Source organism: Dioscorea cayenensis, chromosome 6, assembly GCF_009730915.1.
Source record: "Dioscorea cayenensis subsp. rotundata cultivar TDr96_F1 chromosome 6, TDr96_F1_v2_PseudoChromosome.rev07_lg8_w22 25.fasta, whole genome shotgun sequence".
NCBI classification, from domain to species: Eukaryota; Viridiplantae; Streptophyta; class Magnoliopsida; order Dioscoreales; family Dioscoreaceae; genus Dioscorea; species Dioscorea cayenensis.
Window position 1 is genome coordinate 2343210 of NC_052476.1, and position 22978 is coordinate 2366187.

The 22978-nt window shown below is 36.0% G+C and overlaps 3 protein-coding genes across 3 annotated transcripts; 2 read left to right on the plus strand and 1 right to left on the minus strand.

Annotated features, from left to right (window-relative positions):
- Positions 1-379: 379 nt before the first annotated feature.
- Positions 380-3201, plus strand: LOC120263791 (serine/threonine-protein kinase SAPK2-like). Its single transcript, XM_039271767.1, is given in 10 exon segments — positions 380-716; positions 1431-1505; positions 1632-1733; positions 1821-1874; positions 1960-2052; positions 2130-2222; positions 2303-2407; positions 2474-2572; positions 2646-2801; positions 2803-3201. Coding segments are annotated over 10 exon segments (1023 nt in total). The 5' UTR covers positions 380-596; the 3' UTR covers positions 2929-3201.
- A 9707-nt stretch (positions 3202-12908) lies between these two features.
- LOC120263895 (40S ribosomal protein S6-like) lies at positions 12909-15827 on the plus strand. Its single transcript, XM_039271874.1, has 6 exons — positions 12909-13022; positions 13167-13231; positions 14165-14222; positions 14349-14457; positions 14704-14976; positions 15399-15827. Exons 1-6 carry the CDS (start codon positions 13017-13019, stop codon positions 15635-15637), a joined length of 750 nt encoding a protein of 249 aa, XP_039127808.1. The 5' UTR covers positions 12909-13016; the 3' UTR covers positions 15638-15827.
- A 137-nt stretch (positions 15828-15964) lies between these two features.
- On the minus strand, positions 15965-22552 carry LOC120263023 (2-carboxy-1,4-naphthoquinone phytyltransferase, chloroplastic). The gene is given in 11 exon segments (XM_039270947.1): positions 15965-16505; positions 16589-16654; positions 16755-16829; positions 16831-16866; positions 16962-17000; positions 17079-17181; positions 17268-17380; positions 18124-18262; positions 18355-18426; positions 18583-18686; positions 22302-22552. Coding segments are annotated over 11 exon segments (1074 nt in total). The 5' UTR covers positions 22527-22552; the 3' UTR covers positions 15965-16403.
- Positions 22553-22978: the final 426 nt, after the last annotated feature.

Sequence of the window (22978 nt, forward strand, 5' to 3'; positions counted from 1 at the left end):
GTGCACGAGCTGATAATTAATCATTCAACCTAACATTTTAACCAGAGATAAAAAATTCCGTCTGTGAACTCGCATTCACAACTAGTTATCTATTATCATTATTGTTTTTAATATGTCTAAAACTTAAAATATTTTAATTGTTTTACTATCGGATAATAAAATCAAGTATGGTAGGTTATAAATTTTTTAGTTAAATATTATTACATTTTTAAAAAGATTGTAATTTCTTTTAAAAAAAAACTATTGATTGTTATCATTATTTTTAAAAATAGTGAATATTCATGCACATTTATAAAACTTAGTTGTGTTTTTATTTGTTTATGATATAGGCAAGAGGGCACTGTTTTAGTTTAAAGTCTTAATATTGATGAAACTTTAGCTTGGATGGATAGATACGCTAGAGTCAGCAGTCCGCAACTCAACAATCGAAAAAAGTTCTAATCTTTTCCATCCCCTCCATATTTGTCCTCTTCCTCTGCATTTCCAATGCATACAAGAACCCAAGGCACTCTTTATAACCCCCTCACAATGCTTCCTTGCTTTCACTTTCCTCTTCTTCTTCTTCTTCTACTTCTTCTTCTTTTTTCTTTGTTGGGATGGAGAGATTTGAGGTCTTGAAGGATATTGGGTCTGGCAACTTTGGTGTTGCCAAGTTGGTCAAGGATGTTTGGACCAAAGAGCTCTTTGCTGTCAAGTTCATTGAGAGAGGCCAAAAGGTCTTTCCTTTTCTTCTTTTTCTGCTTAAAGTTGGTGTTTTGGTTGGATTTCTTGTGATGCTTCTTTACCTTTGGTGTTTGGTTTTTGGGGGTTTTGCTTAAAGATCAGGTTTTTAGCTTTTCCTTTTTGGTCTTGTTTGAGATTTATGGGTTTGGTTGCAGTTTTTTTGGAGATTTACTTTAGATTGGTTGTAGTTGTAGATTGATTTGATTTGATTTGCTTTGCTTTGCTGCTTGATTGGTGGCCCCCTTTTTTGTTCTGTGAGTGGTTTGTTTCATTGATTTTTTTTGTTTCTTTGTGGTTTTGTTGTCTGGATTCTCAGTTTTTTCCTTTCAATTTACTGTTTTGGGTTGTTGATTTTGATTCCCTTTTCAGAGATCCTTTTTCATTCAGAAAAGAAAAGCTTTTGATTAGAAGCTTTTGGTTTTCATTGTTTTTGGGTTTAGAATTAAAGCTTGATTTATGTCTTTTTAGCTTCCATTTTGATTGATATATAGGCTCCAGCCTTTGCTCTTTTTGCACCTTATCCTCAACTTGTTACAATTCATGCTTAGCAGACAAGCATTTGTTATGTGTTCATGTGTGCATACATCATCAATTGGCCTTTGTTTTTAGTTTTATGTGTTCCAAAGAACCTCTGTTTGCATCCTTTTGTCTAATTAGATATTCAATTCTGAATGTTTTCTCTATTCTGTTTGTTTATATCTGTCTAGATTGATGAACATGTGCAGAGAGAGATCATGAATCATCGATCATTGAAACATCCAAATATTATCAGATTTAAAGAGGTAATTCGCTGCTGAATTTTCTTTTTCAATCATTATTCATTTATATGCAAAAGAAGTCGGTTCTTTCATAATTCTTACATTAAATTGGTGATGTTCCATGCTTACATAAATTCTATATCTTTCCAGGTCCTGTTAACACCTACACATCTAGCAATCGTAATGGAATACGCCGCCGGTGGGGAACTTTTTGAGAGGATATGCAATGCAGGGAGATTCAGCGAAGACGAGGTAGAGCATACTCGTGTTTTTCTTTATTGCTTAATCGACGAATTCTTAATTTCCTCTCTTCTAATTTCTCTTGAAATTTTACGGCAGGCGAGGTTCTTCTTTCAACAGCTGATATCAGGAGTGAGTTACTGTCATTCAATGGTAAGCTTAGAATTACCTCAACTACACATTCAGATTTCCATGTTTTCTTTGGATTGCTTAAATTAAGCTTCTTTTTTTATTGTAGCAAATATGTCACCGGGACCTTAAATTAGAGAACACTCTCTTAGACGGGAGCATTGCTCCTCGACTCAAAATATGTGATTTCGGTTATTCCAAGGTAATTCTTTACTTCTTTAGAACCTTATTTTCAAACATTTAACGGCACTTGATTATTAATTGTTCTCGTTCGGGCAGTCCGCTGTGTTGCATTCTCAACCGAAATCCACGGTAGGCACACCTGCTTACATTGCACCTGAGGTTCTATCGAGAAAGGAGTACGACGGGAAGGTAATTCTCATATCTTATATTGTGTTTTCTCATTCGTATTATCATTTAAAGATATTAAAGTACTTTCTGCATCACACTAGATTGCTGATGTTTGGTCCTGCGGAGTAACATTATATGTAATGCTCGTCGGATCGTATCCGTTTGAAGACCCGGACGATCCAAGAAATTTCAGAAAAACAATTGGGGTGAGTAGAATTATGAATCTCAATCTTCTTCAATTTATTAACCAAGCAATGTGTATACTTTTGCAGAGAATACTTAGTGTCCACTACTCAATTCCCGACTATGTTCGAGTCTCAATGGATTGCAGACATCTTCTTACCCGTATTTTCGTTGCAAGTCCTGAAACGGTGATACATTTGCTTCATCCTCTCAGTATTGTCTCAGCATGTTTCTCAGTAACGTATTTCTACTTTCATGTAGCGAATTACTATTCCGGAGATCAAAAACCACCCTTGGTTTTTAAAGAATCTGCCTGTCGAATTAACCGATGGATATCAACATAATTTGCACAACGACACGAACCCTCTTTTCCAAAGCGTCGAAGACATAATGGTGATACTACATGAGGCTCGGAAACCCTGCTGAGGGTCCAAAGCTTGGCGGAGGTCATTTTGTCGGCGGCAGCACTGACATCGATGACATGGACGCCGATTTCGACTTGGATGATCTCGAGGCAAGTGAGGACTTTGTGTGTGCACTCTAAATGTTTGCAAGATTGTGTGTTGTGAGATTCTTTTTGATCATAGGTTTGTTTAGTGTGTGAGATGTTTAGCTGCATCGTGTGCTCGGTTTTTTCGTATTTTGTTGTTGACTTAGCTTTTCAGAGAATTTGTTGAGGAACTGATGCATTTTATGTCATAGTTTAGTGTAAGTTATTTTGTTGCTTTTGTTTGTATAGCTACGATGTTTCTCTGCTGTATGTTTGATGTGCAATTTTCTTGTCTTTGTGTATATTGACCCTGTCAAGTCTTTGTGAGTCTTGCAATATTATTGTGGTTTAAAATTTTATTAAATTAAATTGTATATTTATATGTTGTTGTTTGATGAGACTGTTACATTTATTATCCAATGGTTGTTTAGTTTGTTGGTATCTGGTCTTTTTGCTTAAAGTTTTTAATTCGGAGGTGTTCGGAAATTGAAACTTAGGCAAGGCGAGAACAAGCTTGTGAGTGCTCTATATCTGTATTTGTCTCTGATTTAAATCTTTTAATGAAAATGTTTATTGTCTAATGTCAAAAAAAATTATTATTATTTTACATAACCAAAATATATAAATTTCTGAAATTTTGAAGTAGATCTTTTCTGTTATATATATATATATGTGACAAATAGACGACAGTCATCCCATTTAAGGGTAAGTTTCGGTGACGCTAGACGTATGGGGAGCATACTCAACACGACCTCACATACCCTCACTCGCTGGACATGGGATTCGAACGCCCAACGCAGTGAAAGTCTTGACTCCAATCGACCTAAAAGTGCCGATTATATATATATATATATATGTTTGAATCTATACTTTTCATTCCATATTAATTTCTAATGGTGTAATAATTTTTTTTTTAAAAAAAAAAACTAGTTCTATATAATTTGTTCAAAATTAAATTTTTATATATTTGAATGTACAGTTTCAAATCTTAAATAAAATTTGCTCATACTTCTTGGTTGCTGTATGTAATCCTTCGTTAGCTATTAGAGCTATTAGCTTTTCTGTTTAATTAATCATTGTTAGATTCATTGGTTCAATTGAAGGATGAAAGAAAAAAAAAATGAAATAGAGGCACTCTTATTATTATAAAAATTAAAATTTTGATTTTAATGACAGCAATGACGGTGGAAGAAATATGAATGATTAAAAATTATGAAAATGAAATAGAGGCACTCTTTGTATGATAATTATTTTACTTTTATATATATATGAATGATTAAAGATGTAATAAATTATCTAAGTATTTATGAGTTTAGTAGCATTGGCTCATTATAAAAGCATAGTATAGTATAGAACTTTCAAGTATTCTGAGTTTAAATTTCGCTTTAACACAATGATAATAATAAATTCGTAATTGTAGTTTGAGTTGTAAAACCTGAACCCTACATCACCTAGGTGATGAAAAATACTATTAATTAAATTCCACTTAGACATGAGATATAGCATGCCATATTTTCCAACGATAGAGATAGTTAAAAAGAAAGTAGATCTTTGATGGATAACTAGAATCCATTAAATATATGTAAAACAAGTAATGACTTGATTAGATAATTTAATTTACTACTTTTAACGTCAAACTTAGTCTAATCTTGAAATTAAGAACCCCTTTATCTCAATGTTTCTTGGTGGAGATATGGTGTTAGACTATTCATTTATTTTTTGGCACTTAATTCACAAAGGCTTAGTGCTTTTCAGAGCTTGTAACAATAAAGTCCACATCATTGAAAGTAGTGGGTGGTGACTCTATTTTATGCTATCAAAATCACTAGCCTTTCTAGTCAAATGCATGCCACAACCTTAAAGGCATTATATCAGCCACAATTATATATATATATATATATATATATATTATTCAAAGAATATAAAACTAAAATAATGATAATTTTATGTATTCATTCCTTTTGAATTTCCATGTGTGTCTTGTGTGTGTATATATATTTGATGTAATCAATTAATTCATTATATACCTCGTGATTGGTGGCTAAATATTACATTACTAAATTACGTATGTTTGGGATTATTTTAACAAAATACTAGCAGTTAGTGGAAAAGCAGATAGCCTTTCCCGTTTTTCGCTTTTTATTTTTAATTTAAAATATAGAAAACGGAGAGGTTCTCCCTGTTTTTATTTCAATTAAAAATTATGAAAACAGGGAGAAACTCTCCGTTTTCAAATTGTTTTTAAATTTTTTTAATAAAAAAAATAAAAACGGGAGAGTAACTCCCGTTTTTGTTTTTGTTTTAAAGCCTTGGATTCTGTCTCAGTAATGTTGTTAGCTTTTAAATTTTTAAAGCCTTGGATTCACGTCCGGTAATGTTGTTAGCTTTTTAAATTTTTGTTTTAAGCCTTGGATTCCTTGTCACCCAGTAATGTTGGTTAGCTTTTTAAATTTTTGTAAAGCCTTGGATTTCTTGTCCTGGTAATGTTGGTTAGCTTTTTAAATTTGTTAAAGATTCTCATTAAATGTTGGTTAGCTTTTTAAATTTGTTAAAAGATTCTCATTACTTAACTTTTGACAAAATGAACACAACTATATTAACTCTTTACTAACGGATATAAATATATCCGTTGAATTATTTTTAATATTATATATATATATCCCACTTCCCACTTCCCACTTCAGCCTCGCACTTCCCACATCCCACTTCATATTGTCTCCCTCATTCTCATTTTCTCTCGAGTTCTAATTGTGCGGGTGTTTTTACTTACACGTGATACGGGATTTCATTGATAATTTTTGATGGCATTCTTAAGATTACGTAGTGATCACATTTCATCCATTTTGTCGGGAAAAAGGTAATATTTTTGTATTATTAGATAACTTTGAAATTAATTATTTATTAATAATTATATTAAGACATTAGTTTCACATAATAATTTTTTATGTCATAATTACTAATCGTATTAATAATTATCTTATTAGCACCTCAATTATGTTTAATTAGATAACCCACTATATTTATAGGGGTAATTTTTATTATTAATAATCGTATTATGTCATTAGGTTTTATGAATAATTTTATTATGCCATAATTAATTATTGTATTAATGATTTTTATATTAACCTCGAAGAATGTTTATTTGCCACCACCGAGTATATTATTTGGTTATTTTTTTATTAATAATTGTATTAAGTCATTATTTTATATTAATAATTGTATTATATCATAATTATTAATCGTATTAATAATTATCTTATTAGCACCCCAATCATGTTTAATTAGATAACCCACTATATTTTTAGGTAATTTTGTTTATTATTAATAATTGTATTATGTCATTAGGTTTTATGAATAATTTTATTATGTGATAATTAATTATTGTATTAATAATTGTTATATTAACCTTGAAGCATGTTTATTTAGATAACCTAATATATTATTAGGCTTTTTTTTATCAATAATTGTATTAAGTCATTATTTTAGATAACTTAGTATATTATTAGGTTAATTTTTTATTATATTAATAATTGTTATATTATGGGTCGAAAGCATGTTTATTTAGATAAACTAGTATATTATTAACACACCAATATTTATGGTTTACTCTTCAATCATATTTAATTTTTCCATTTAATATGAAATTGATTAATATATAACTTTCTACAGCCTGATCGGGTTCTTAGGGTGTAGACATGTGTCTCATCGCGAGCCTCCTCCACAAATCATAGGCCTTTTAAGAGAAGGCTGGGTTTCCTATCATGCGGCTCAAATCTTAATTTCGAATTGATGCCGCTCTTGTGAGCGCATTAGTGGAGAGATGGGCGGATCGAACACACACATTCCACCTTACATGCGGTGAGACAACAATCACGTTGGAAGATGTGGCACTATTACTTGGCTTACCGATTAACGGACACGAAGTCATCGGTCAGACTTCCGGCTTAGGAAGTGCTGTCTGTGCAGAGTTGCTCGGAGTGGTCCCACCGGCAGAGCAAAGGAAAGGTCGAGTATAACTCTAACGTGGCTTGAGGAAACATTTGGCATCGTCGTACATCGATGCGGTCAACCAGCGGATAGAATGTTATGCACGTGCCTATATCCTAAGGCTTATCGGTTTGTGTCCTCATGCGGATATGTCTCGAATAGGGGTTCATTTGAAGTGGTTACCACTCGAGGGATTCTGAGCGAGGGAAGATACGGGCTTGGGGTTCGAGATGTCTAGCAACCCACAGTCACAGGTCTTTATGCCGTCGATCCAACAAGGATATGAAAAAAATATTAGTAGATCTATGATATTACTTCAATCATGGGCATGGTATAGGATTTCAAGTATATCCCCTCAAACCCGTGGTATCGTATCCTTTCCTCTGGCTCGTAGGTGAGAGCAAATTAAATTGATAATTCATTTTACACTTAATTATAATACATTGAAATTATAATTCATTCTCATTTTAATGTGGGCGCACATTGAAGTGGATGATGATAGCCGTAGCAACAAGCACTAATGTGAAGATATATAGGCGACTACTAGATCGGTTGGAGATGCATGCGGGTAATGTTGTTAAAAAGCGATAATTCATACACATATTTTAGGTATTAATAATCATTGATTATTTCGTAAATAATTTTGAACAGTTTATATGGCGGCCTTATGATTCGAACGAGATAATTGCACAAGTGCCACATGACATTTTCGCAGACACACCTTTCCTCACAAATAACTCCGCAAGTCGGAAGTACGTTGACTTAACCATAGCTGTTATAGGAAGGTTTCTTGTTCCCTTAAGCACTGAATTAACACATTCTGCGAGGTTGGTTGTCATGTGACCATATCGTCTCCCTTCTTTATCGAACGCTTGAGCCCACTTCTCCCGCGGTATGTTATCCAACCATCTCGTCGCCTCTTCATCGTTGTCTCGTAGTAAACCATACCAGTAGTTAAAATCTTGAATGGTTTTCGAATAACCTGCAACAGTGAACTTAAAAAGTTAAGATAACTTCAATAATTAACAACAATGTAAGAGTTAGATTAAAAAAAAAGTTAATCTTATAACTTGCCAATATTGACAACTATTCGTTGCATTTCTTTGTTTCTGAAACGACGCATGAAATTGGCCGAGATATGTCTAATGCAATAAACATGGTACGCATGAGGAGCACTCATCTCACGGCCAAGCGATCTAAAAGCTGATTTGATAGATTCATGGCGATCAGATATAAAGCATATTCCTTGTTGTGGTGTTACACTAGAACGTAAGTTGCGCAAGAAGAAAGTCCATCCACCCAACGTTTCTCCTTCCACGATGGCAAAACCAATCGGCAAGATATTTTTATTACCGTCTTGTGCGATTAGCCCGAGCAACAAAGTGCCTTTGTATTTGCCATAAATATGGGTGCCATCTATCCGGGACGACCGGGTTTGCAATATTTGAAAGCCTCACGCGGTGAGGGAAGCTCCAAAAAACTCTATGAAAGATTCGAGCATCACGTACCAGGTAAGGTCCATTGTATCGTTTGGTCGGGTCTCAAGATCAACTATTGTCCCGAGGAACAAGCATGTGTCAAATGCCCGATAGCCATCTTGGTAATTCATTGTAGGATTCCTCCCAATTGCCAAATCTTTGCTTCAACCGCTTTTTGCTTAGTCATCCATACTTTCCTATATGTCGGTGTGTATCCAGTATCGATTTTTTTGATCTCCGCTATTAAAAACCGATACATTGATGCTTGGGCTATTTGTTGGACTAGTGCTTGTATTTGACGACAAATCATGTTTGAATCCGACTTTTGAATGATCCTGCGAGATCATTGCTAATGAACACGTGTGAGGCCCGAGTGTACTTTGTAATTTCCCAAAAGTCGTCTTCGCTTGCTATAGGGATGCGCGAACCCTCCAATTGCACCCATCGCCATATGATTTACATTTACCAGAGTATCGAGTCGGATCGGACTCGATAACTTTGTGTTTGACAGATTTAAGTAGGTTGTAATGCTTAATTGCGGTCAGCGACATCATCTTTGCTTGAAACCTCATGCCTACATGAAGATCTCCATTTGTCGTTGCTCCGGTTAATGTGTCGGCATACAATAAAGGGTACTCGGAAATTCTTGTCTTGACATTGCTTCCAAATCAAGGGTTCGCATATGTCTTTGGAGGCTCCATTGGTGCCATCAGTGAAATTATGGGCGGTCGTTGGAGCGTCTTCAAGATTGCATTCTTCTAACTGAATGTCATCAACACTTGCTTGATGTCTTCCCGAAAGTCTGTCACCATCGTCGTCCTCATCGTCTCCACTGGATCGGCCGTACTGACCAAATTCGGTTTCATGAGTATCATGAAAAGAACTTGTTCCGCCTTGTAGATGTTGTGAATTAGTAAAATAATTATTGGATGGTGGATCATCATGTGCCCTCCACTCCGTACAAAGCCGTTCAGGTTCATTAACTTGGCATGGTGATGAAATCCTCTCCCGTCTCAAATTGAGTTGAACTTCGTCATTTGGGGCGGTTTGTTGTTGGGAAGGAGCACCCTCGAAAGTTCGTGCCATGAACTCCACATACGATTCAATAATGCCAATATCTGGATTTCTTTTTGTGGCGATCGAACATCATCCGAACATCTCGGTCATTCACGCAATTTGAATGACCCAGATAGCAAATCTTCACGGGATCCCCGAAGAAATTGGGGAGCCGGGTATTTGATATATGAAACTCTTAGGTTGTCGCGAGTATCAATGCTTTCTTGATGGATCTCTTTAAATTTTTCGTAAGAGATGTCGTCTTCGACATACAAATATGATTGATCCTCCGAGCGAAAATATAATTGTATCTTCACTAGCAATGATTGAACCATTGTAGTAAACCCGATACAAGTGAAGTCTCTGCCATTGTTGAAGATAAGAAAAAGAAGTATGGGTGAGTGAGTGAGTAAGTAAATAGTGTGCAAGAGTGAAAAATGGGCTACTAATGTTGGTTTATATAAAGAGCTCGAATTTTGAAAATTTCATTTATGAACATTGCAGGTTTGACCGTCCTGCTTTGTCCCAATCACTAAGTGGTGCAGGTTTGACCGAGCGTGCCGTCTTGGCTCAGTGCGAGGTTTGGTCATCCTGCTTTGTCCCAATCGGCTGAGTGGTGCGAGGTTTGGCCGTGCGTCCCGTCCGGGGCCCAGTGCGGTTGGTCATCTGCTTTGTCCCAATCATTGGTAGTGCGAGGTTTGGCCGGGCGTACTTCATCTTGGCCAGTGCGGTTTGGTCATCTGCTTTGTCCCAAACATCGAGTGGTGTAGGTTTGACAGCGTACTTAGTCTTGGCCCAGGTGCGAGGTTTGGTCATCACGCTTTGTGCCAAACACTTGAGTGGTGCGAGGTTTTGGCCAGGCGTACTTTGTCTTGGCCGGTGCGAGGTTTGGCTCATCTGCTTTGTCCCAATCATCTGAGTGGTGCGGGTTTGGCTGTCATGGTTTGTCCCGATCGACTGAGTGGTGCGAGGTTTGACGGCCGCACTTTTGTCTTGGCAGTGCGAGGTTTGTACTCTGCTTTGTCCCAATCATCTGAGTGGTCGCAGGTTTGAGCCCGTACTTACGTCTTGGCCCGAGTGCGGTTTGGTATCTGCTTTGTCCCAATCATCGGCAGTGCGGGTTTGGTAGTCGTGGTTTGTCCCAATCATCTGAGTGGTGCGAGGTTTGACCAGCGTACTTTGTCTTGGTGGTGTAGGTTTGATTTCGTCTGCTTTGTCCCAATCGGCTGAGTGGTCGCGGGTTTGACCAAGCGTGCCGTCTTGTTGAGTGCGAGGTTTGGCCAGTCTGCTTTGTCCTAATCAGCTGAATGGTGCGGGTTTGGCCGGCGTGCTTCGTCTTGGCCGAGTGCGAGTTTGGTATCATCTGCTTTGTCCCAGATCTTGAGTGGAGCCCGATATGAAGTGGGAAGTGGGAAGTGGGAAGTGGGAAGTGTGAAGTGGGAAGTGTGGCGTGGGAAGTGGGAAGTGGGTATTATAAAAAAATAATATTAAAAATAATTCAGCGGATATATTTATATCCGTTAGTAAAAGGATTAATATAGTTGTGTTCAGTTTTGTCAAAAGTAAGTAATGAGAATCTTTAACAAATTTAAAAAGCTAACCAACATTTAATGAGAATCTTTAACAAATTTAAAAGCTAACCAACATTACCGGGGACAAGGAATCCAAGGCTTAAACAAAAAAATTTAAAAAGCTAACAACATTACAGGGACGAGAATCCAAGGCTTTAAAATTTAAAAAGCTAACAACATTACCAGGACAGAATCCAAGGCTTTAAAACAAAAAGCAGGGAGTTACTCTCCCGTTTTTATTTTATTAAAAATTTAAAAACAATTTGAAAACGGGAGAGTTTCTCCCGTTTTTCATAATTTCCTAATTAAAAAATAAAAAGCAGGAGAACCTCTCCCGTTTTTCTATATTTTAAATTAAAAATAAAAAGCGAAAGCAGGGGAAAGGTTCTAGTTTTTCCACCAGCTGCGTATTTTTGGTAAATAATCCCAAACATGCGTAATTTAGTAATTTTTGTAATATTTAAAAGCCGTGGTTGGTCCAAATAAAAGAGGTTTAGATCCTTTGAATAAATGATTTTTAGTTCAAATATTTCTTAAAAAAAGTCTACTACCTTATAAGATTTATGATACCTCTAATCTAATTATGAGTTGATCCAAGTAATTAAGACTTTGGTCATTTAAATAAATAATTTTGAGTTTGAATGCTTTTAAGAGAGGTCTGTCATCTTATTAGACTCCCGACATTTTATTCTCAACTGGAAGTTGATTTATATGGTCGAGACTTCGATTATTTAAGTAAGTGATTTTGAATTCAAATATTTTTAAAAGGTCAACCCTTTATAAGACTCTCAATACTTTTATTTGGGATTAATTTAGAATCCATGGTTTTTAAGAAATCAATGGGTGAGTCAAAGACAAAAAAAAAAAACAAAAACAAAAATGCATTATATAAAATAATTAGACAAAAATAAATTCGAAAATTCAGAATGTTATCTAAATTTTTGTTATTTTTTATTTTATTCTGCTTTCTACATCTGTTACAATTTGGATGTTTAAAACCCTTATTAAAATTGATTTTTCCTTTATTTTCTTTTTACATAAACTCTCTTTCATAATGGAAACCATTGGTACTCTTCATATAATTTCATATTTATATTCTAAAAATTAATTATTTATCATTTTTAATAAAAAAAACCATGATTTATTAATTAAAAACAATTAGAAATGAAAAATCTTATTATATGTATTATAAAAATGACTTTTTTTTATAAACAAAAATGTCAAAACCTGTCCCAGTGAGTAAAATAAAATAAAAATAAACTAATTATTTTTCAGGGATTCTTATGTAATCTATTAGTATTAAGTCTCTTTATGTAACATGCTTATGTCTTACTAAAGAGGCTGGTTCAAACTTTAGTTGTAATAGATGTGACTCGTGTGAGAGCATAGATGTTGCCGAGAGCTAACGTAGGCTCCTCATGTGTACTAACCCCTAACAAGTGGTTTGTCCACATGGACCACATAAAAAAAGAAAAAGTAATTTCATTATTTTTCAGGGGCTGGTAAGTAAAAACGTCTAAAATACACAAGCAAAATTTCCTTTAAAATCAAAGGCCCAAATATAGCAATTGGGCTAAGCCTATCTCATAAGGGGCCCATTACAATTCCAGGTTTTGGCGTAGTGGATCCGAAACCCGTTAACCCGATACTCCAGGCTATATAAATTTCGAAACATAGCCTTTCTTTCTATCTCTTTAAAAACATAGGCCCAAACGTAGCAATTGGGCTAATCCCATCTCATAACGTGCCCATTACATTTCCGGGTTTTGGCGTAGTGGATCGAAACCCGTTAACCCGATACTCCAGGCTATAATTTTCGAAACATAGCCCCAAATGTTGCAATAGAGCTAAGCCCATCTCAAAACGGGCCCATTACATTTCCGGGTTTTGGCGTGGTGGATCCGAAACCCATTAACCCGATATTCCAGGCTATATAAATTTCGAAACATATCCTTTCTCTTCTTTTCTCTTTGAGGAGATAAAACCCTAACGGCTGCTGCTGCTCTTCGGAGTTCTCGGCTTCTTCAGCTCCACATCGTCTCCTACCACAATGAAGGTGTGCTATTGATCCTCTAAACCCTAGATTCAATTAGTAGTTCTCTTTTGAATGATCTTAGTTCTGTTTTTCCTGAATTTCTATAGCTGATTTTCGTTGTGTGATTGAAATTTTCCCCTTTTCTTTTGCTTAATTTTTCAACAGTTCAATATCGCAAATCCGACCACGGGGTGTCAGAAGAAACTCGAGATCGATGATGACCAGAAACTGTGAGTAATTTATTGGCCATTCCGTTGCATCGTATTGTGTCGTTTTCTGATGATTTGTTTGCAATTTGATGGATTTTTTTAGCAATTTATGTTGATTTTCGTTCTTTTTAAGTCTGCGTGCTTATAAATTATCTGAAGTTCCGTCCTTTGATGAGCTTATGTGGTTAGGATCTGTTTCTCATTTGTGAGGTGTGAGGAGTTTGTTTATGTATGCTATTGTTGTCTTGCTTGATGTTTCCCAAAAATTTGAGGATTTCTCATGGCTTTTTCTGTTAATTTTGGTGTTGTTGGTCTATGAACTTATAAATTAGCTGAATTTATAGTCGGAGTTCGTTTCTATAGATGTAGAAAAATGTGCCAAAGTTTCTTGTTTACGCATTCCGAGGACATTTGATACCGTGGTGTGGAGAGTTAGTGGACTATCATGATATGATTGGATTTTTTTGCTGTTAGTATGGGGCAAAAACAGTTATGGATTTTTATATTGTGGCCTCTCATTTGTTAAATCTTTTGAACATGCTAAGAAAGACCTGTGGAATGCACTAGTTCTTTATGGGAACTCGATAATGCCTTTGTTATCCTACATAAAGATATGTACTTGATGTCAAATTATGTGAACTTGTAAGGCCATCATTAAATCCTCGGTGAGCATACTACACTCGTAACCTAACATGCCTCATGGATTTTGGCATTTTATCAGTCTGTGAACTACTTTGGTGTAAAGAAATTGATTTCTATTTATCTGTCTCAGATTTCTGTGGCAATTTTTTTACTAAACTGTTATATAAATGTATATGTCATGCTTGTGGAATTTAGACTGTCCTTATATCCGGGGCTTTTTAGTTATTTCAATTTTTAGTATTTTTTAGCATTTGTTATGAGTAATGAAGTTGTCAGTATTATAACATGATAAATCATTTTTTCCCAATGTAGCCGGGCATTTTTTGACAAGAGGATCTCACAGGAAGTTAATGGGGATGCTTTGGGCGAGGTATGTGAACATCATGATTTGCTATTCATGAGGCTAGTTATCAAGTTCTCTAGCATCTCAAAATGGACTTTAAAGGTGCCTTATGAATATTGTTAACCCATCTTTTTTAATATTCTAATTCTATAGGAATTTAAGGGCTATGTTTTCAAAATCATGGGAGGATGTGACAAACAAGGGTTCCCCATGAAGCAGGGAGTGCTTACCCCTGGCCGTGTACGCTTGCTGCTCCATAGAGGCACGTATAAATGTCGCCCCCTTTTTTTATGTGAATTAGTGATATATGGTCTATATTTTTGGCTAGATTCATATACCTGCATTGGATATGATTTATTTACTTGAATTCAATGATTCAACCTCATAGATTTAGGTTTTTATGGCGTGGGATACGTGATTCCTCATGAGTATCTAACTTGGAGTCTGATTATACTGGATTTCTATCAATTGTTCATTTGTTGTTCTTGATATGATTCCATTTTTGCAGGTACTCCCTGTTTCCGTGGATATGGTAGGCGTAATGGAGAGCGCAGGAGGAAATCTGTTCGTGGTTGCATTGTGAGCCCTGATCTTTCAGTTCTCAACCTGATAATTGTGAAGAAAGGTGAGAATGACCTTCCTGGGTTGACTGACACTGAGAAGCCAAGAATGAGAGGTCCAAAGAGAGCATCTAAAATCAGAAAGTTGTTCAACCTATCCAAAGAGGATGATGTTCGTAAATACGTCAATACATATCGCCGAACTTTCACTACTAAATCAGGTCAGTTATCTATCCGATTTCGGTCATTGGACAAACATCCAGTTTCTTCGTTGTAAACTTTTATATAGGGTGTAGCATCAGAGACTAATTTACAATATTTCAAGATATATTTCTCAGACTTGGGAGTGTATGTTTCTGTTTCTTGAGACGGTGCTTGTTTAAAAATAGTTGATGTGTTGAAGGTGAGCTAAATATCATATAGATAGATGCTGTCAAGTGCTAATTTGTTTTCCAACTCCTAGCTTACATTATTTATTTGTGCCTGCCAGTTCTGTTTATGGTGTGTGATCTTGGTAATGATTTATATTCCTGTTAGTGGTCCGCATGCTTGAACTTCTCATACATTGTCTTAGAGCATCATTTAAAATATCCTTTCTGTGACATCAATCAATTTTTTTTAACAATTTGTTTCCCTTTTACAGGAAAGAAGTGCAGCAAAGCACCCAAGATCCAGAGGCTGGTGACTCCCTTGACCCTGCAAAGGAAGCGTGCCAGGATTGCCGAGAAGAAGAAGAGGATTGCAAAAGCCAAGTCTGAAGCTGCAGAGTACCAGAAACTTCTTGCCTCCAGGCTCAAGGAGCAGAGGGAGCGTCGCAGTGAGAGTTTGGCCAAGAGAAGATCCAAACTTTCGGCTGCCTCTAAACCATCAGTTGCTGCCTAAAACCTTTTCTTTGATTGGAGTGCTTGTTGTTTGAACTTACATTCCCTCTGTTCTTTTCCTGTGTTTAGGAAATTTTGAGCACTATCTATCTTTCTCTTTTATCATGATTTGTGAGATTTTGTTTTTATGAGGATTGTTGCACTTATTGTTCAGAGTTATGGACCTTAATCTATTTTACAGTTTGAATCTTTTGCCTGAACTTGGAATGTGCATGAAGCCTACTCTTCTAATCATATTATTCATTTGAGTATACTTACATTTGAATGATGAGCGATCTATTTGTTCTTACCTGATCAACTAAGTTGTAAAATAACAGTAATGGCATGAAACTTGTGAAAACAATTTTAATTCCAAACCGGTTTTATACAATGGATGGAAACCTCATCCTGCTTGAACCTGTGCCTAGAAGGCATTCAAAACACACTCTAAAAAGAGCCAAGTTTGGCCAGAGGAAGTCAATGTTGAAATTTTACAGATATACAACCTCTGATTATCAATTCCGACCTTGATTCACATCAATTGACCTTGTAATGCAGTGTTCATCCATTGGCCTTCATGTTGTTTACTTTGGCAAATGGCACGATGCCCCCGGGAATTGATTAGTTCCGTCCGGTTAAGTATTTAGACAGTAAACAGAGTAATGTGATGGATCATCAGTTCACCTGCTGATTCTGATATCCAGTTGAAATTAACCAACTGTTATGAATGACAAACAATTGTTCTCAATCTTCAATCATTTGTAGCAACCTCTTATTGTAACGGCGGATTATCTTTTTCTAGCAACTAACAGTCCTGCAGACAACACAACGCCAAATAATGCATGCAACCGAACACAATAATACTTGGCCATGAAAATTTTTAGACCATCCTGCAAAATAGGGTAAGAACAATACTTTTATGTTTGAGGAAAAAGAAGTATATATGACGGTTTCAGTGGTGAATGGTAATTACATTGTAATTCTTTTCGACATAATCAACAACCGCTTTTGCCATGGGAAGTGTCAATGCGCAAAGTAACTGAAGAAAACATTGATAAAAAACACAAGTTATATAAAAAAATTTCCTTTGTAAATTAATGTTCTTATGGAAATATAGGCCTTGTTTATCCAAAACTCACAGTGCATGACAAGGGAAGAGCTTTGCATAATCCAAAAGCAAATAAGAGGATGTATAGGATTAAGATAGCAAAATTTCACCACTGCCGAACCGGTTTTGGTGCCAATCCTTACCTGTTGTTGCCCATAAAATCATATAATATTAAGACATTTGACCAGACAAAGGTGATTATCAAGGAAAAGAAACATTCTTGTCTTAGAGGTTATACCAGAGGAGATATCTTCCCAACAGCCCGATCACCGTCAATCTGAGATTGAATGATACAATACAGAAATGCTTTTTTAAGAAAAAGGAAGGAAATCCTCATCCAAACAAGATTATATACCTGGTGAAAATGGCTGCAGAAAAGAATCAGGGTGGTTGTCAAACCAACAAGGAATGAGGCGGATAAAACTGTTCTGCTTATCGGGGAGAAGGCATGGTTCCCTAGCAAAATGCAGACAGTAATGTTAAGCAGGAGTTCAAACACAAAATTATCATAGAAAAATATGCAACATTATTATTTGCCAACCCTGCAAAAGTTTTGCCACTTTGTGATAGATAGAAGGCTATAGTAGCAAAAGGCCCAAATGCTGCAAAGCACAAAGGTTCTCCAAGTCCTTGATAGCTTAATCGAAATGGAGGACACTGTAAAAATAGAGTCTCAGCAATGATGAACTTAACTTGTTTCAGTCTTTCCCCTTAAAACATATAGCATAAAAAAATTGCAGATATGCTTATAATGCTACAATATGCATATATACATTGCTCAAGTGTCCTTCAAATACTTATGGAGGCAAGTGTTTCATAATTTGTAAATTATGTAGCATTCTTGCAGAAAGAAATATCAGAATTTAAGCATACATAGCTGAAGATGAAACTGACATACTGATACAGGATATTGAGATGAACAGCTAAGTAAACACAATGGTGTGTACAAATGGACAATTAAAAGGCCACATAAGAAAGTTACAGCTAAAGCTTGTATTTGTGATTGTAATGGAGATTTATGCAAAAAGAATAATTGATGCACAGAAAATGTTCTCATAATTCTTACTAACATTATAATTTCTTAGGTGAAATAAAGGGCAAATACATGATCTTGACAACAAAGGGTAAAAAAAAAACAAGCAACACGTAGAAAGCTTTTCTTTTTATTAGACTTAGAAGGAATGCATATAAAAAGAATGTGTTGACATATCACACTATAGACTAAACAATTTGTTATTCGATAAGAACACCAATCTTTCCTTTGAGTTTCCAACAGCTCTTAATGAATGCAATATTCGACAAGGTTGAACCAAATTAAGAAGTTAAGCAGGGATCATCAAACTACTATGTGGCTTTTGTAATACTATGACTCATTTTTGAAAGCTATGACAAGTCTGTACCTGATAAACATACCCACAGAAGACGGCAAACATCACTAATAAAATGAACCGAATGTCCCCTGCCGCAATAAAAGCCCAAAAGAGCCCCATAAAGCCAAGAGCAAGAGACACAATGGCAGCGAAATACACCAATTCTCGACTACCCAAGTGTGAACAAGTCACATTAGTTATCATCACAAAAACAAAGTTCACTGAACCAAGACAAGCATGGAGCTACAAGTCACTGTATACCTGCCAACTATATTGACAACAGATTCTTTTTTGTCAAGGTCTGCTCCTGTATCAAAGTCGTAAACATCGTTGCTGCAAATAATCAGAGAAGGCACTAAAAGTTACAAATTTTAGAATCTTAGTACCTTATTTGTCAACATAACCACAGCATTCTGAACAGAGAATTAAATCTTTTACATCTCCTGGTCCTAGTCTTAGTATGCTTTATAATTAGTGTTGTGCACTAACCTCAAATTCAGCCAAGTAATGATCAAAACCGATGAAATTAAGAGCAAAAGGTAACGCCTGGCAAAGAATATGCCTGTCTCAAGATAAGCTGCAGAACTACCTACCTGTCAATGAAACAAAACACAAAAAAAATTAGAAATCAGTTCTAAATAATAAACCATAAAATTGCATGTGAGATATCAACTAAGGAACAGTAACTTTCACTTTCAGAGGGCGTTTGGATAAAGAGAAAATTATGGAAAAGAAAACAATAGAAGAAACAAAGACAATTCATTTCTTTCTTTTCTTCAATTCCAAAAAATCATTTTCTTTTCATCTAAACAGAAAGATTGTTGGTTATTTACTTTGAATGTTGGTTATTTACTTTGAATAAATTGTTTTGAGTTGTTTGTCCTTATCTCTAGGAAGTTCTAGTCTTTAGGAAAAGATAGAGTTTGTTTTTTTTTTTAATTGTCTTCTTCATGTTGTTCGTGGGTTGTTATTCTTGTTTTTGTAAGGCTATTTATAGCTCTCTTTTCTAATGAATAAAATCAATCCCTTTCAGATACAAAGTTTCTGTATTTCACATTTGGTATCAGAGCTAGGAAAGGGCCAAATTGGGTGAGTGATATTGAGAAAGTGTGAGTTAAACACGAGGGAAAATGTCCACCACCACTGAGAATCTTGTGCAGCCATCAATGCCAAAGTTTGATGGCTACTATGATCATTGGTCGATGATAATGGAAAATTTCTTGAGAAGCAAGGAGATGTGGAGTCTGGTGGATGAAGGAATTCCTCCAGCTGCAATTGGGGTGTCAGCAGCAAGTGAAGCACAGAGGAAAACAGTGGAAGAAGCCAAACTCAAGGATCTGAAAGTCAAGAACTTTCTGTTCTAGGCGATTGATAGAGAGATTCTGGAAACAATTCTTGACAAGAGAACATCAAAGGCAATTTGGGATTCAATGAAACAAAAGTATCAAGGGTCCACAAAGGTGAGAAGGGCACAACTCCAAGCCTTGAGAAGGGAAGTTTGAGTTGCTCACCATGAAAGAAGGAGAGAAGATAAACAGCTTCTTGGGGCGTACCTTGACTGTGGTGAACAAGATGAAGTCAAATGGTGAGACAATGGAGCAAAGTATGGTCGTTAGCAAGGTACTTAGATCATTAACTCCTAACTTTGACTACGTCGTTTGCTCGATTGAGGAGTCAAATGATTTAAGAACCATGAACATTGATGAAGTACATGGGAGTCTCCTTGTTCATGAACAAAGGATGCGAAGCTACCAAGAAGAGGAACAAGTGTTAAAAGTGACTCAAGACGTTAGATCAGGCAGAGGAAGGGTCGAAACATGTTGAGAGCTGGGACTGGGGCAGATCTGATGAAGAAATAAGGCATGAAATACTTGAATGGGGAAAGGATGATAATGAAGCTAATCACTAGCATGAAGAAGGAACTAATTCAAGCAGCAGTTCGGATATTGCAAGCAATCCAAACTACTGCTCAAGCAGTTCAAACAGCAGCTCCAACTCAACTCCAAATGATCCAGACTCTGATGATAACAGATTAGGAAGAGGTGTGCGAGAAAGAAGAGCACCAGCATGGATGCAAGATTATGAAACAGGTGAAGTTTTTTCTGAAAAAGAAAATTTGAATGTGATGATGATGATGATTGAAGATGACCCAACTTCGTTTGAAGAGGCAGTAAAATGCAAAAAATGGAGAGAAGCAATGTCATCAGAAATTGAAGCCATTGAGAGGAATCAAACCTGGGAGCTAGCCGACTTGCCTAAAGGAATCAAACCCATTGGAGTCAAGTGGGTATTCAAAACGAAACTTGATGAAAATGAAGATGTAGAAAAGTTTAAAGCGAGATTGGTAGCAAAGGGATATGCTCAACGCCATGGAATAGACTACACTGAAGTGTTTGATCCAGTAGCAAGACTTGACACCATTCGTGCAATTCTTTCTGTAGCTGCAGAGTTTAGTTGGGCAGTTTTTCAACTTGATGTAAAGAGCGCCTTTCTTCATGGAGAGCTCAAAGAAGAAGTGTTTGTGCAGCAGCCTGAGGGATTTATAAAGAAAGAAGAAGAAGATAAAGTTTACAAGCTGAAAAAGGTCCTCTATGGCCTTAAACAGGCACCGCGAGCTTGGTACAGCATAATTGAAGCCTATTTTATACAAGAAGGTTTCGAAAGATGCCCCAGTGAACATACTCTGTTCACAAAGTCAAAAGGAGGTAATCTGTTAATTGTCAGCCTTTATGTTGATGACTTAATTTTTATAGGAAATGATAGAAGCATGTGTGAAGAGTTTAAAAAATCAATGATGTTGGAGTTTGATATGACTGACTTGGGAAGGATGAAGCATTTTCTTGGAGTAGAGTTAAAGCAGTGTCCAGATGGTATTTTTATTTGTCAAAGGAGATATGCTAAAGAAGTATTAACAAGATTTGGTATGGAGGATTGCAATGCTGTGAAAAATCCAATAGTGCCTGGTACAAAATTGTGTAAAGATGAAAATGGTGTTAGAGTTGATGAAACTTTATTTAAACAATTGGTTGGAAGTCTCATGTATTTAACTGTAACTAGACCTGATCTAATGTACAATATCAGTTAAATACATGAGACTTCCAACCAATTGTTTAAATAAAGTTTCATCAACTCTAACACCATTTTCATCTTTACACAACTTTGTACCAGGCACAATTGGTTGGAAGTCTCATGTATTTAACTATAACTAGACCTGATCTAATGTACAGTATTAGTTTATTAAGCAGGTTCATGGCTAGTCCCAAAATGTCGCACTGGCTTGCAGCAAAAAGAATCCTAAGATACTTAAAAGGTACAATTAATATGGGAATTTTTTATAGAAAAGGAGGAAGCAATTTGAAGCTATTGGCCTTCACTGATAGTGATTATGCCGGAGATTTAGATGATCGAAGAAGTACTTCTGGATTTGTGTTTAAGATGGGGTCAGGAGCTATTTCTTGGGCATCGAAGAAACAACCAGTAGTCGCTCTTTTCACCACGGAGGCAGAATGTATAGCAGCAGCTTTGTGTGCATGTCAATGTGTTTGGCTCAAAAGAGTGTTAGAACAAATTGGAGTTGCAGAGAAGTCAGGAACTGTCATCATGTGTGATAATAGCTCTACCATACAGCTGTCCAAAAATCCAGTCTTCCATAGAAAGAGTAAGCATATAGATGTGAAATTTCATTTTCTTAGAGATCTGGTGAATGATGGAGTTGTCAAGCTAAACTACTGCACCTTTGAGAGTCAAATTGCAGATATCATGACAAAACCATTGAAAAAGGAGCAATTCGAGCGGCTTCGTAATATGCTTGGAGTGGTTGATGTTGCTGAAGTAAGCTAAGTTCAGACGAATTAGCTTAAGGGAGGGATTGTTGGTTATTTACTTTGAATAAATTGTTTTGAGTTGTTTGTCCTTATCTCTAGAAAGTTCTAGTCTTTAGGAAAAGATAGAGTTTGTTTTTTTTTAATTATCTTCTTCGTGTCAATCCCTTTCTTCGTGTCAATCCCTTTCAGATACAAAGTTTCTGTATTTCACAAAGATGAATGTACGTTTCTCATTCACTTTTAGGACCAAAAACAACATGCATTTCCTATCAATTTCTCAACAAGATTTTAAAAGAACTAGCAAAGAGCAATATTCTTCAACAAGGTCCCAACTTTGGATTCAAAATCAACTCGCAATGAAAGTGAAAACCTAAATACACTCACGGTGAGAGGAACGACGGCCACGGAGTATATGGGAAGCTTCGCGGCTCTCCAAAGCAGCGTGGCTCTAGAGATCTCCGCCTCCGGCGCTGGTCCAGGCGCGGAACTCCGGCTCACCGCAAGGCAGCGCGACCGGCTCATCTTCAATACTATTCGGTTCGGCCTCGGTGGCGGAGACGCCGAGAGGAGGACGGCGAACGAGAGGGACGAAGCCGCGACGAGAACCATAGCCACTAATACTCAAAAGCTCGAGCTTTTTGACATTTCAAAGAGATGACATCTCCAGTTGCAAGTTTCATGCAAGTCCCTAAATAAAATATATTTACTTTTAAGTACATATGGATGTTGGTTTTTCAATTCAATCCCCTCAAATCTAATTATTTATATATTTTTCTAAAAAATCCATAATATAATATAATTATATTTTTAAATAAAATATAGTTAATGCAACAATTATACTTATAATTCTTATTACAAAAATTGTGACATGATTTCAAACACTAATTTATGCGGAGACAAGAAGGCAAGTTTCATGTCAAACTTTAATTATTCTTTTTAGATGGATAATTTTCATGACAAAATTATATTTTTAAATTATTTTTATTCAAGGTTAAATATTAATTATTATTTTTAATTAGGAATTTTTATTCCATAAAGTATTAATTTTTATATTTAATTAG

What these genes read in the sequence shown, in the direction of transcription:
- LOC120263895 (XM_039271874.1), top strand. An exon ending in ATCGATGATGACCAGAAACT is followed by an intron (nt 13,232 to 14,164) that starts GTGAGTAATTTA and finishes TTCCCAATGTAG; the next exon opens with CCGGGCATTTTTTGACAAGA. An exon ending in AACTTTCACTACTAAATCAG is followed by an intron (nt 14,977 to 15,398) that starts GTCAGTTATCTA and finishes TCCCTTTTACAG; the next exon opens with GAAAGAAGTGCAGCAAAGCA.